Source organism: Rutidosis leptorrhynchoides, chromosome 1 (assembly GCF_046630445.1).
Source record: "Rutidosis leptorrhynchoides isolate AG116_Rl617_1_P2 chromosome 1, CSIRO_AGI_Rlap_v1, whole genome shotgun sequence".
NCBI classification, from domain to species: domain Eukaryota; kingdom Viridiplantae; phylum Streptophyta; class Magnoliopsida; order Asterales; family Asteraceae; genus Rutidosis; species Rutidosis leptorrhynchoides.
Window position 1 is genome coordinate 236,565,378 of NC_092333.1, and position 13,213 is coordinate 236,578,590.

General features: G+C 34.2%; 1 protein-coding gene across 1 annotated transcript; it reads right to left on the reverse strand.

Annotated features, from left to right (window-relative positions):
• Nucleotides 1-177: 177 nt before the first annotated feature.
• LOC139895963 (uncharacterized) lies at nucleotides 178-861 on the reverse strand. The gene has a single exon (XM_071878523.1). The coding sequence runs from the start codon at nucleotides 859-861 to the stop codon at nucleotides 178-180; it is 684 nt and encodes a 227-aa protein (XP_071734624.1).
• Between the last annotated feature and the right edge of the window lie 12,352 nt (nucleotides 862-13,213).

Sequence of the window (13,213 nt, forward strand, 5' to 3'; positions counted from 1 at the left end):
CGGTTAGTAATAATCTTACAGTAATACATTTGTAGATGACATTACAACATGAAATAGGACGATAATCAGTAACCTTGCAAGGGTTGGCCACTTTAGGAAGCAAAGAAATAATCGTGTGATTGATTTCTTTAAGAAGTTTTCCGTTATAAAAGAAATCTTGGACCGCTCATGTAACTTCTACACCAATAATATCCCATGCGACTTTAAATAAACCGAAGAATAGCCATCCGGGCCCGGTGATTTGTTATCCCCAATGTCAAAAATTTCCGCCTTAACCTCCTCATCCGAGACCATTGATATCATAGCTAGATCTTTCTCATTACTGACCTTTCTTGTGAATAATGAATCTGGATCATGGACGGGAGTCGAAACTGTTGCAGTACCCAAGAAGGTAGCATAATGATTAACAAACATATTTGGAACTTCATTGCCATCAATCATATTACCATCAACATCCATAACAACTTGAATTCTACTCTTGTTTATTTTACTCTTGACAACATTGTTGGAATAACGCGAATTATTATCACCAACTCGTAACCATTCCACTTTTGCCTTTTGTTTAAGAAACCGCTCCTCATCTAATAAAGCGTCGTTATAAGCTTGTAACAAATGAGATTCATCCCCACGAATGTCAACTGAGAAAGGGTTTAAATCAAGGGCGAGTTGAGCTGCATCCAGTTCCATCCGCAGTTTCAAAACATGCTCATGTAAGTTCCCCTTCTGCCACATAATTTTTCTAATCGGCTTTTTGAGCATACGGAGCTTCTTGACCACTTTATACATGCAATGTCCCTCCACCTCTTGACACCACCCATCTAAAACAGTGTTACGAAACTCATAATGGGTCACAATGTACATTGAAAATCTAAATGGTTTATGGCGCATATTGTTCACCAAACATCAGGGAGTTTTAAAATTGCAGGAGTGTGATCAGATGCCCTATAGGGTTGGAAACCAGCATACGAGCTAACAAATTTAGCAAAAAAGACATCATTGGCCATAACTTTATCAATCTTATTCAAAATACCCGAATTCAATTTCAGCTTCATTGCTTCAATCTTCATGTTGTGCAGCTATCGTTTCTAAGAGATTCCATGCTTCATCTACCGTTCGTGACATGAAATTGCCTTGCGAGGCCATATCTAGGAGAGGCGTATCATCCTTGGTCAAACCATTGTAAAGTGTGCAGATTATGTCTGCCCGACTTAACGAATGATTCGAACATCTTTTAAGCATCATCTTTAATCTATTCCATTCTAGACACAATGACTCGTTTTCTTTTTGAGAAAAGTTTGTGATGTCATTTCTTAAACAGGTTTATAGGGAAGGTGGATAAAATTTGTTCAAAAACTTTGTGGCTAATTCTTCCCATGAATGAGGTTTAAGCTCATCAAACTATGCTAAAGCGTGTGTAAACAAAGAATATTGGAAAAAGTGAAGTTTTAAATGTTTTTCTCATTTTCTCCCTTCTTAAAAGAGTCAATCAGATTGATAAATTTGTTTAGGTGAAAGTTTGGATCGTCAGTTGGAAATTCTTGAAATTTACAGATCATACTGACCAATTTGATCATATGTGAACTGATTTCAGGGATCTCTTCGGTTCCTAAGGTGAAGGGTCCTCCTCTTTCTTCTAAGCATGGCTTTAGCGAGGGTGATTGGTTGTTCCATTTTTAGATTTTTTGTTTTAAAACTTGGAAGAGTAACTTTCAAAAAATGTTAATTAACTTAAAGGATCGATAATTTAATAAAAACAATTATTCTTGAAATTCGGTCGCTAACCTTATCGAATATTCCAATTAATAGGGCTTCTTACAAATTAATTATTCCAATTAATAGGGCTTCTTACAAATTAATTCGTGCCTAAGTGGCTAGATCGACTACGAAGAGGCATGATCCTTTTGGTTCCAATATAATTGGAGACTGTTAGGAAAATCCAACAACCAAGTTCGTGTATAATTGTCTTTCTTAGACACCACCAAATAGCACTTTTGTCTATTTTAAACCTTTCTCAATCAAAATATTCGATCCCCGGCAGCGGCACCAATAGATTTTATCTCTCTCTTGATAGATAAAAATAGACGGTTTTATTTATGCGGTGTTGTTAAGTCGCAAACGTCGGGATTAGTAATCAGAAGAGAGACAATTGTTTATTCTTTTATATTTTGTGGGGCCTAAATTCACTTTTAACTTTCTAAGGTAGAAGGTGTAAGTTAACTAGGGTCGTGTTTTTGAATGATTTAACGAATTGAAAATCAAGTGGATAATTGTCTTTGGTTAAATTACCTAGATGAAAGATAGTAGTTGGTTTTAAGCTAATAATCCTAATTTCGAAAAGGTAAAGGTAATGGAGGATCCAGAGTATGCAGATCAGGGAAATGTTGACCAATAAATCAGTTTGGGTGAAAAGTAATTATGTTTATGTTAAAGCTATGATTAGAATAGTGTAGATCTGTTCGAATGAGCCAATTACACAGACTTAGTTATCTCTAGACTATCGGAGTTCTCGTTGAGCAGTGAAAAGTATGTCACTTGGTTATATAATTGAAGGGTATCTATACCTCGGAGGTTATCCTTAGTAAAGCACTAGGTTTATTAGTGAGTTGATTTCTAATCCTAAACCTCATTATTAGTTTAGGGAACTGAATAACAACGAGCCGTATTGAGTGAACACTTGTTGTGACCCGAACTTTTCCATGATTATATATTATATGAGATTAATATTTACATGAATAAATGTTTCTAACATGTTAAGCAATCAAACTTGTTAGGACTTGATTAATTGAAACGGATTTTGTGTTAACGTTTGACCACCCGATGATTCACGAACGTTATAACTTGTATATGACATGATATGATATATATGAACATATATATATGTTTAACATGATGAAATGATAAGTAAGTATCTCATTATGTATATTAAAATGAACTTATACATAAAACAAGACTACTAACTTAAGGAATTCAAAACGATATCTATATGTAATGATTATCGTTGTAATAACGTCCTAATATTTATATATCATATTAAGATATATTAGTACATCATGTTATCATGATAATGTAACAATTTAACATCTCATTAGATATAATAACAATGGGATTAATTACATTTAACGAAATCGTTAACTTAAAGGTTCCGAAACAACATGTACATGTAACGACTAACGATGACTTAACGACTCAGTTAAAATGTATATACATGTAGTATATTAGGATGTATCATTACACTTTTGAAAGACTTCATGACACATATCAAAGTACTTCTACTTAACAAAAATGCTTACAATTGCATTCTCATTCATTTTCATCAACAATTCTACTCGTATGCACCCGTATTCGTACTCGTACAATACACAGCTCCTAGATGTATATACTATTGATATATACACTTCAATTATCAACTCTTAGCAGCCTTAATGAGTCACCTAAACATATGGGAACCATAATTTGGCAACTAGCATGAAATATCTCACAAAATTACAAACTAATAGAGCATATATGGACACCCCTAGTTCACGTCCCATTTCACCAACCATAATACTTTCATTTTTAAATTTTTATGCATCAAACACATCTCTCTCAAGTTTTCTCTTCATGTTCTAAGTGTTCTTCATCATCTTCATCAAAATCTACATCAATCTAGCTCATAAATCCATACATAAATCAACTTACAAAACAACTACTCAAGAACACTTTCAAGTTTACAAGTCTACTTCCAAGCTTTCTAATCCATTCCAATCAATCATCTAAGATCAAGAAACCTTTGTTATTTACAGCAGGTTATCTTCTAATTCAAGGTAATATTCATATTCAAGCTTTGATTCAATTTCTATAACTATAACTATCTTAATTCGAGTAGTAATCATACTTGAACTTGTTTTTGTGTCATGATTATGCTTCAAGAACTTTCAAGCCATCCAAGATCCTTTGAAGCTCTAGATCATTTCTTGTCATTTTCAGTAGGTTTACCTACTATACTTGAGGTAGTAATGATGTTCATAACATCATTCGATTCATATATATAAAACTATCTTATTCGAAGATTATAACTTGTAATCACTAGAACATAGTTTAGTTAGTTCTAAACTTGTTCACAAACAAAGTTAATCCTTCTAACTTAACTTTTAAAATCAACTAAATACATGTTCTATATCTATATGATATTATAACTTAATGATTTACAACCTGGAAACACGAAGAACACCGTAAAACCGGATATACGTCGTTGTAGTAAAACCGGAGGCTGTTTTGGGTTGAAAAAATAAAAACTATCTTAATCTTTGAATTTGAAGTTTGTTTTCTAGAAAAATGATATTTCATATGAACATGATACTATATCCAAAAATCATGGTTAAACTCAAAGTGGAAGTATGTTTTTCAAAATGGTCATCAAGATGTCGTTCTTTCGACGGAAATGACTACTTTTTTCAAAAATGACTTGTAACCCGTATTTACGACTATAAACTTATAATTTTTCTGTATAGTTTCATAAATTTTAGTTCATTATGAAACCATAGCAACTTGATTCACTCAAAACGGATTTATAACGAAGAAATTATGGGTAAAACAAAATTGGTTAGATTTACTAGTTTAGCTACGAAAATTTTATAACAAATCTATATTAACCATAACTTAACTAACTTATATTGTATTATACATGTAATCTAACATATATTATGTAATCTTGATAGACCATAGACACGTATGCAATGTTTTGACATATCATATCGATGTCATCTATATATATTATTTGGAATAACCACAGACACTCTATATGCGGTAATGCTCGAGTTAGCTATACAGGGTTGAGGTTGATTCCAAAATAATATATATACCTTGAGTAGTGATCGAGTCTGAGACTTGTATACACTGGGTCGTGGATTGATTTGAGATAATATATATTGATTTATTTCTGTACTACTAACTGTGGACAACTAATTGTGGACTACTAACGTTGGACTGTTAACTTAACAAATTTAAATCGTTAAAACGAAATAAAATATGTTGTGAATATATTTCGATCATACTTTGATATATATGTATATATTTGTTATAGGTTCGTGAATCGACCCGTGGCCAAGTCTAATTCTCGACGAATTGATAATCTGTGAAAGTGAGTTATAGTCTCACTTTTAAAATCTAATATTTTTGGGATGAGAATACATGCAATTTTATAAATGTTTTACAAAATAGACACAAGTATGTGAAACTACATTCTATGGTTGGATTATTAAACCGAATATCGCCTCTTCAAGTCTGGTAACCTAAGAATTAGGGAAATGGCCCCTAATTGACGAGAATCCTAAAGATAGATCTATGGGCCTAACAAACTCCATTCTGGAATTTGGAATGCTTTAGTACTTCGATTTAAATGGTGATTGCGATTGCCAATATTTATGGCATACTTGCGAGTATGCGGGAGATATTCTATATGTATTATGTTAATGTCGGTTGCCAGGTGTTCATGATACGAATGATTTTTATACACTTGCGAGTGTATGATTATTTATTAATGAAATCTTGTGGTCTATTATTACAATTTGATACATATAGGTTAAACCTATAACTCACAACATTTATGTTGACGTTTTTTAAGCATGTTTATTCTCTGGTGATTATAAAGAGCTTCTGCTATTGATGCTAATTAAGGACAAGATTTGGAGTCAGCATGCTTGTATAATATTGTTTGAAAACTGCATTCGGAAAATAAATTGTTGTAAAATATTATTGTGAACCATTATATAATGGTCGTGTGTAAACACTATATTTTTGATTATCATTACTTGATAATCTACGTAATGCTTTTTAAACCTTTATCGATAAAATAAAGGTTATGGTTTGTTTTAAAAACCGAATGCAGTCTTTGAAAAATGTCGCATATAGAGGTTAAAACCTTGCAACGAAATCAATTAATATGAAACGTTTATAATCGATATGAATGGGACATTTCAGTTGGTATCCGAGCATTGGTCTTAGAGAACTAGAAATTTGCATTAGTGTGTCTTATCGAGTTTGTTAGGATGCATTAGTGAGTCTGGACTTCGACCGTGTTTTTCTTTAAAAACGATTGCTTAAGACGTTTGTTGGAAAATATATATTGTTAACATGTAAATAATATGTGATATATTAATCTCTTAACGTGCTTGCTATTGTGTGATAGATGTCTACCTCTAGTACAAATCTCATCGACTCATCTAATAATAATGAAGAGTCGAATGTATTTTGGGAAGATTCACAAATTCCGGAAGAAAAAGAAGAAGAACCGGAAGAAGAGGAACTTGAAGAAGAGGAACCAGAAGAACATGAACCGGAAGAAGAGGTTCCGGAGGAGGAAATATTAAGAACCACATAAAAATAGATAAGTAAAAGGAAATCCTCAACCAATGGACCAAAGTTAAAAATGGTCAATGGTGTTTCCACCGAGGAAGCAAAATATTGGGAAAATTACCATTTTTCTGATGAATTGGATTCCGATGAGGATTCCGATGATGTTATTAAATTACCCCGACCCAATTTAAAATAGCAAAAGAAAATAATAAGGGAAAAGCTATCAAAATAGAAAAACCCGAGTCCAAAATCGATGAACTTTATGTTAACATAAAATATCCCGATAGGATATATCGTAAACAACCGTATTTCTTAAACTTTAACTATAACCCTGGAACATCTAAGCCACCAGGATTTTCTAGACCATTTGTGAAAAGGATGGCTCATATTAGAGGAGCACCATGTATCCCTAAGAAATTAGAAAAACGAACCAAGTCCGAGGAGGAGGAAACAAGTGAGTCGGAATAAAGAATTGTAATCATGTTGTGTAATATATGTACTTTAGTGTGCTTGTACTTTTTTGCTGTATGTAAAAATTGCTTATAATATTTGTATTCTATCATCCTTTACAAGATCTAATTTTTCATCTCTTTTACAGTATAAAAATACAAAATGGACGTTAAGGATAGACAACCGAATATTTTAGAAGACCTACCACGGGACATGATTGATGAAATCTTGTCAAGAGTTGGTCAGGATTCCTCAGCTCAATTGTTTATGACAAAATTAGTTTGTAAGACGTTTGAAAGACGTTTCAGGCATGCCTTGGTTTATAAAAGGCTTTCCTTCGATAGGTGGTGTATATCGCATTGGGGAAACCTAAAGTTACGTCATATTTTCTATAAGGCTATGTGTGCGGGAAACCCTAATGCAATTTTCCGCCACGGGTTGAGGGCCTATTTTGACTCCGAATATCCCAATATAGGATTTCATTCATTAAAAAGGGCTTCAAACATGCAACTTAAGGAAGCATGTTATGTTTACGGGTTAGTGATGTTCACCTCTCATCAAATTAAGAAAAAGAACATTGGTTTACAACTTCTTAATGAAACATTCCCACAAGTGACAGATTCTGTAGTTGGGGTAAGAGATAAGGTTTTTAACTTGTTACGGCACTGTTGGATATTAGGTAACCCTCGTCCTTTTGACGACGTTACAACGTGCTGCCTTGCCAACGATCACAACGGTTATTCCCCACTTGATCAAGGATGGAAAATAGTACTAGTGAAAATCGAATGCATGACTTGTTTCTGGTCTTATGAATTATGTGTCTTTATTGCCTTCACTGAACAGTTTGAGTTTCACTAGAATTGTCCTAACAGCTGCCTGGTATTATGGTCATCGTGTGCCTTATTTCATGCTATATGTAAAATAACGGTATTGTATGATTGTATGATATTGTATCGAAAGTTTAAGCGTGAGATGTTAATGAATTAAGTTTTCATGATAGAATATTATTTCGATAGTAGTAGTTAATTTTTGCGCTAGCTATTATGTATGAACTTTAACGGGTAGGTACTACCCGAACTAAAATTATAAAACGCTAATATGAAGAAAAGGCTTTTATAAATAAGTTCATATTATGCTACGAAATACTATTGACTACTCCTAATATTCTATATGATTAACTTAACTCTTTTGGCTATTTTTGAAGGAAATGTCTCCGACTACTCGACAGAACTTGAATATGAGCGAAGAAGATTTCCGTGCATTCCTTGCTGCAAACATAGCCGCAGTACAGTCTGCAATGCAAAACAACAACAATAACTCAGGGTCTAGCAGTGGAGTTAACTCCACAGGAAACCGTGTAGGATGCTCCTACAAGGCTTTCACTACATGCAAGCCTCTGGAATTCGACGGGACTGAAGGACCAGTCGGACTGAAACGTTGGACCGAGAAGATCGAATCTGTGTTTGTATAAGCAAATGTGTTGAAGAAGACAAGGTAAAGTACGCCACACATACCTTCACAGGTACTTCGTTAACCTGGTGGAACACCTATCTCGAACAGGTGGGATAAGATGTTGCTTACACACTATCGTGGTCAGCATTCAAACACTTGATGAATGAGCAGTACCGTCCCAGAAACGAGGTCAATAAGCTCAAGGCAGAGCTTAGAGAATTACGAATGCAAGGATTCAATATTACCACATACGAACGACGATTCACAGAATTGTGCCTATTGTGTCCAAGAGTGTTCGAAGACGAAGAAGAGCAGATCGATGCATTTGTAAAAGGGTTACCAGAAAGGATTTAGGAGGATGTGAGTTCGAGCGCGCCCAACTCAATGCAAAACGCAAGTCGAACGGCTCACAAACTCATGAACTAGATTGAAGGAAGAATTAAAGAGCAGGCAGCCAAGGAGGCTAAAATGAAGCAAGTCAAGAGAAAGTGGAAAGAAAACAGTGATAAGGGTCACCAATACAACAACAACAACAATCACAACCACCATCGCAACCACAACTGCAACATTTACCGTAACAAGAATAACAATCCCAATAATAACTACAACAACTACAACAACCGTACCAATAACAATAACAACCGCAACAACAACAATCCCAACAATAACAACAAGAGGCAGAAACCATGCAAGAGGTGTGAAGGATATCATCCGAATGGGTACTGTATGGCATCATGTGCTAAATGAAATAGAAAGGGTCATAGTGCGACGAAGTGTGAAGTTTACGGACCAATGGTTAACAAGAATAAAGGTTCAAATAATGTCGGAACAAATAATGCCGCCATTATTTTTTTATGGATGCGGAAAGCCGGGTCATATCAGAAACGAATGCCCAAATCAAGGAAATAATAACGGATAAGGCCGCGGAAGAGTGTTTAATATTAATGCGGTAGAAGCGCAGGAAGACCCGGAGCTTGTTACGAGTACGTTTCTTATTGACAATAAATCCGCTTATGTTTTATTTGATTCGGGTGCGGATAGAAGCTATATGAGTAAAGATTTTTGTGCCAAATTAAGTTGCTCATTAAAGCCTTTGGATAATAAATTTTTACTCGAATTAGCAAACGGTAAATTAATTACAGCAGATAAAATATGTCGGAATCGAGAAATTAAACTGGTTAGCGAAACGTTTAAGATTAATTTGATACCAGTAGAGTTAGGGAGTTTTGACATGATAATTGGTATGGATTGGTTGAAAAAGGAGAGAGCAGAGGTCATATGTTACAAAAACGCAATTCGCATCGTACGTGAAAAAGGAAAACCCTTAATGGTGTACGGAGAAAAGAGCAACGCGAAGTTAAATATTATTAGTGGTTTGAAGGCGTAAAAACTAATAAGAAAAGGTTGCTATGTCATCCTAGCACACATCGAGGAAGTCAAACCCGAAGAAAAGAACATCAATGATGTTCCCATCGTAAAAGAATTTCCCGATGTATTTTCGAAAGAATTACCGGGACTACCTTCACATCGATCCGTTGAATTTCAAATAGATCTTGTACCCGGAGCTGCACCGATAGCTCGTGCGCCATACAGACTCGCACCCAACGAAATGAAAGAATTACAAAGTCAATTACAAGAACTTTTGGAGCGTGGTTTTATTCGACCAAGCACATCACCGTGGGGAGCTCCTGTTTTGTTTGTCAAAAAGAAGGATGGTACATTCAGTTGTGTATCGACTACAGATAATTGAACAAACTTACCATCAAGAACCGTTATCCACTACCGAGAATCAAAGATTATTTGATCAACTACAAGGCTCGTCGATTTATTCGAAGATCGATTTACGATCCGGATATCATCAAATGCTGGTGAAAGAGGATGATATTCCGAAGACTGCTTTTAGAACACGTTACGGTCATTATGAGTTTATGGTTATGCTGTTTGGATTAACTAACGCACCAGTTGTGTTCATGAACCTCATGAACCGAGTGTGTGGACCATATCTTGACAAGTTTGTCATTTTCTTCATCGATGACATACTTATTTACTCTAAAAATGATCAAGAGCACGAAGAACATTTGAGAAAAGTGCTAGAATTGTTAAGAAAAGAAAAACTGTACGCCAAGTTTTCAAAGTGTGCATTTTGGTTGAAAGAAGTTCAATTCCTCGGTCACATAGTGAGCAAAGAAGGTATTCAGGTTGATCTAGCAAAGATTGAAACCGTTGAGAAGTGGGAAACACCGAAAACTCTGACACAGATACACCAATCTTTAGGATTGGCTGGTTACTACAGAAGATTCATCCAAGATTTTTCCAAAATAGCAAAACCCTTAACTGCATTAACGCATAAAGGGAAGAAATTTGAATGGAAGAATGAGCAAGAGAAAGCGTTTCAGTTGTTAAAGAAAAAGTTAACTACAGCACCTATATGGTCATTGCCTTAAGGGAATGATGATTTTGTGATTTATTGTGACACCTCAAAGCAAGGTCTCGGTTGTGTTTTAATGCAACGAAAGAAGGTAATTGATTATGCATCCAGACAATTGAAGATTCATGAGCAGAATTATACGACTCATGATTTGGAATTGGGTGTTGTTGTTTTTGCATTAAAAATATAGAGGCACTATCTATATGGGGTCAAATGTACCATATATACCGACCACAAAAGTCTCCAACATATATTTAATCAAAAACAACTGAACATGAGGCAACGTAGTTGGTTGAGCTGTTAAATGATTACGATTTTGAGATTCGTTACCACCCGGGAAAGGCAAATGTAGTAGCCGGCGCCTTAAGTAGAAAGGACAGAGAACCTATTCGAGTAAAAGCTATGAATATAATTATTCATACTAATCTTACTACTCGAATAAAAGAGGCGCAACAAGGAGTTTTGAAAGAAGGGAATTTGAAGAAGGAAATACCCAAAGGATCATAGAAACATCTTAATATTCAGGAAGACGGGACTCGGTATAGGGCTGAAAGAATTTTGGTACCAAAGTTTGGAGATGTGAGAGAAATGGTACTTAAGGAAGCACATAAAACTAGATACTCAATACATCCAGGAGCGGGAAAGATGTACAAAGATCTCAAAAATATTTTTGGTGGCCGGGTATGAAAGCCGATATTGCTAAATACGTAGGAGAATGTTTGACGTGTTCTAAGGTAAAAGCTGAACATCAGAAACCATCAGGTCTACTTCAACAGCCTGAAATCCCAGAATGGAAATGGGAAAACATTACCATGGATTTCATTACAAAATTGCCAAAGACTGCAAGTGGTTATGATACTATTTGGGTAATAGTCGATCGTCTCACTAAATCAACAAACTTTCTACCAATGAGAGAAGATGATAAAATGGAGAAGTTGGCACGACTATACTTGAAAGAAGTCATCTCCAGACATGGGATACCAGTCTCTATTATCTCTGATAGAGATGGCAGATTTGTTTCAAGGGTTTTGGCAGACGTTACAACAAGCATTGGGGACTCGTCTAGATATGAGTACTGCCTATCATCCACAAACCGATGGGCAGAGTGAAAGAACTATAAAGACACTTGAAGACATGCTACGAGCATGTGTGTGACGACCCGGAAATTTCCGACCAAATTTAAAACTTAATCTTTATATGATTTCGACAAGATAAGCAAAGTCTGTGATATTGATTCTAAAATTTTTTGAACTAATGTTATATATTCAGTTAACCTTTGACTATTGACCGACGATTCACGAACAACTATTTATAAATATATATATATATATATATACAATAAGTTGGAATATTAAAATTAATTATAAATAACTAGCAATGTGTATTTAAAAACTGATTTATGTATATTAAATAAAGATATATACATATATATAATTTCAAGTTATTTAGTAAACGATAGTATGATTCGATTATTGATTCGATTGATATTTAGATAAGTTAACTAAAACGTTTAAGATGAACAAGTAAAACACTAATTTGCTACAGTATTTTCGAATTGTTACAGTACCCGAAAAGCTACAGTGTTTTCAAAAACCACTATTTGCTACAGTAAAAATCATTTTGCTACAGTAAAATACTATTTCAAAATGACATGTATGTATATTTTACAAATGTTATAGAATATAATATTAACTTAGATATAAAATGTTTTGATTTAAAACAATATTATTAAATATACTTTGATAAATAACGAGAAAATGATTTAAGGAAGCAAATAACCAAAACACTCGAAAGTTCAAGATACACTTTGAGTAATATGGTTTATTGATAATTTAAGACTATATTTTGACAAAGGTACGAATCACGAAACGTAAAGTACAAGTTTTCTAAGCGTACGAAAGGACGTTCGAAAAACCGGAACCGGGACATAAGTCGAACGTAAACGTACAAGATATCGGAACCAAAATTACAAGTTAACTAGGCACGAGAATATAATATAATATATAATTAATTAATATAAATTATATATTTATTTAATTATGTCGACAAGCAAAACAACAAAAACATGTGAGCTGTAAAACATCCCTATGCGATCGCATAGGAAAATACCTTGGAAGCCATGCGATCGCATGGCAGCCTTGTCCAGGCCACATCTATAAAGCTCGATCATTTTCTGCAAATTCTTTCATCCCTCTCTCAATCTCTCTACTCTATATACATATATATTTATATTATTATTTATATTACTATTATTACTATTATTAATATTAATATTAATATTATTATTATTATTATTATTATTATTATTATTATTATTATTATTATTATTATTATTATTATTATTATTATTATTATTATTATTATTATTATTATTACTACGATGAGGTTATGTCCAAACGATTTCAAAAATGGTTTTCGAGTGAGACAAAGCTAAGAAAGTCATGGGTTATAGCTATGAAGGTTATGGGTATTGCTTGGAGGTTATGACCATGAGTCAAAGGTCAAACCTAGTGTTTATCAACTTCGTTGCGTCTACATACTTTCCTGCAA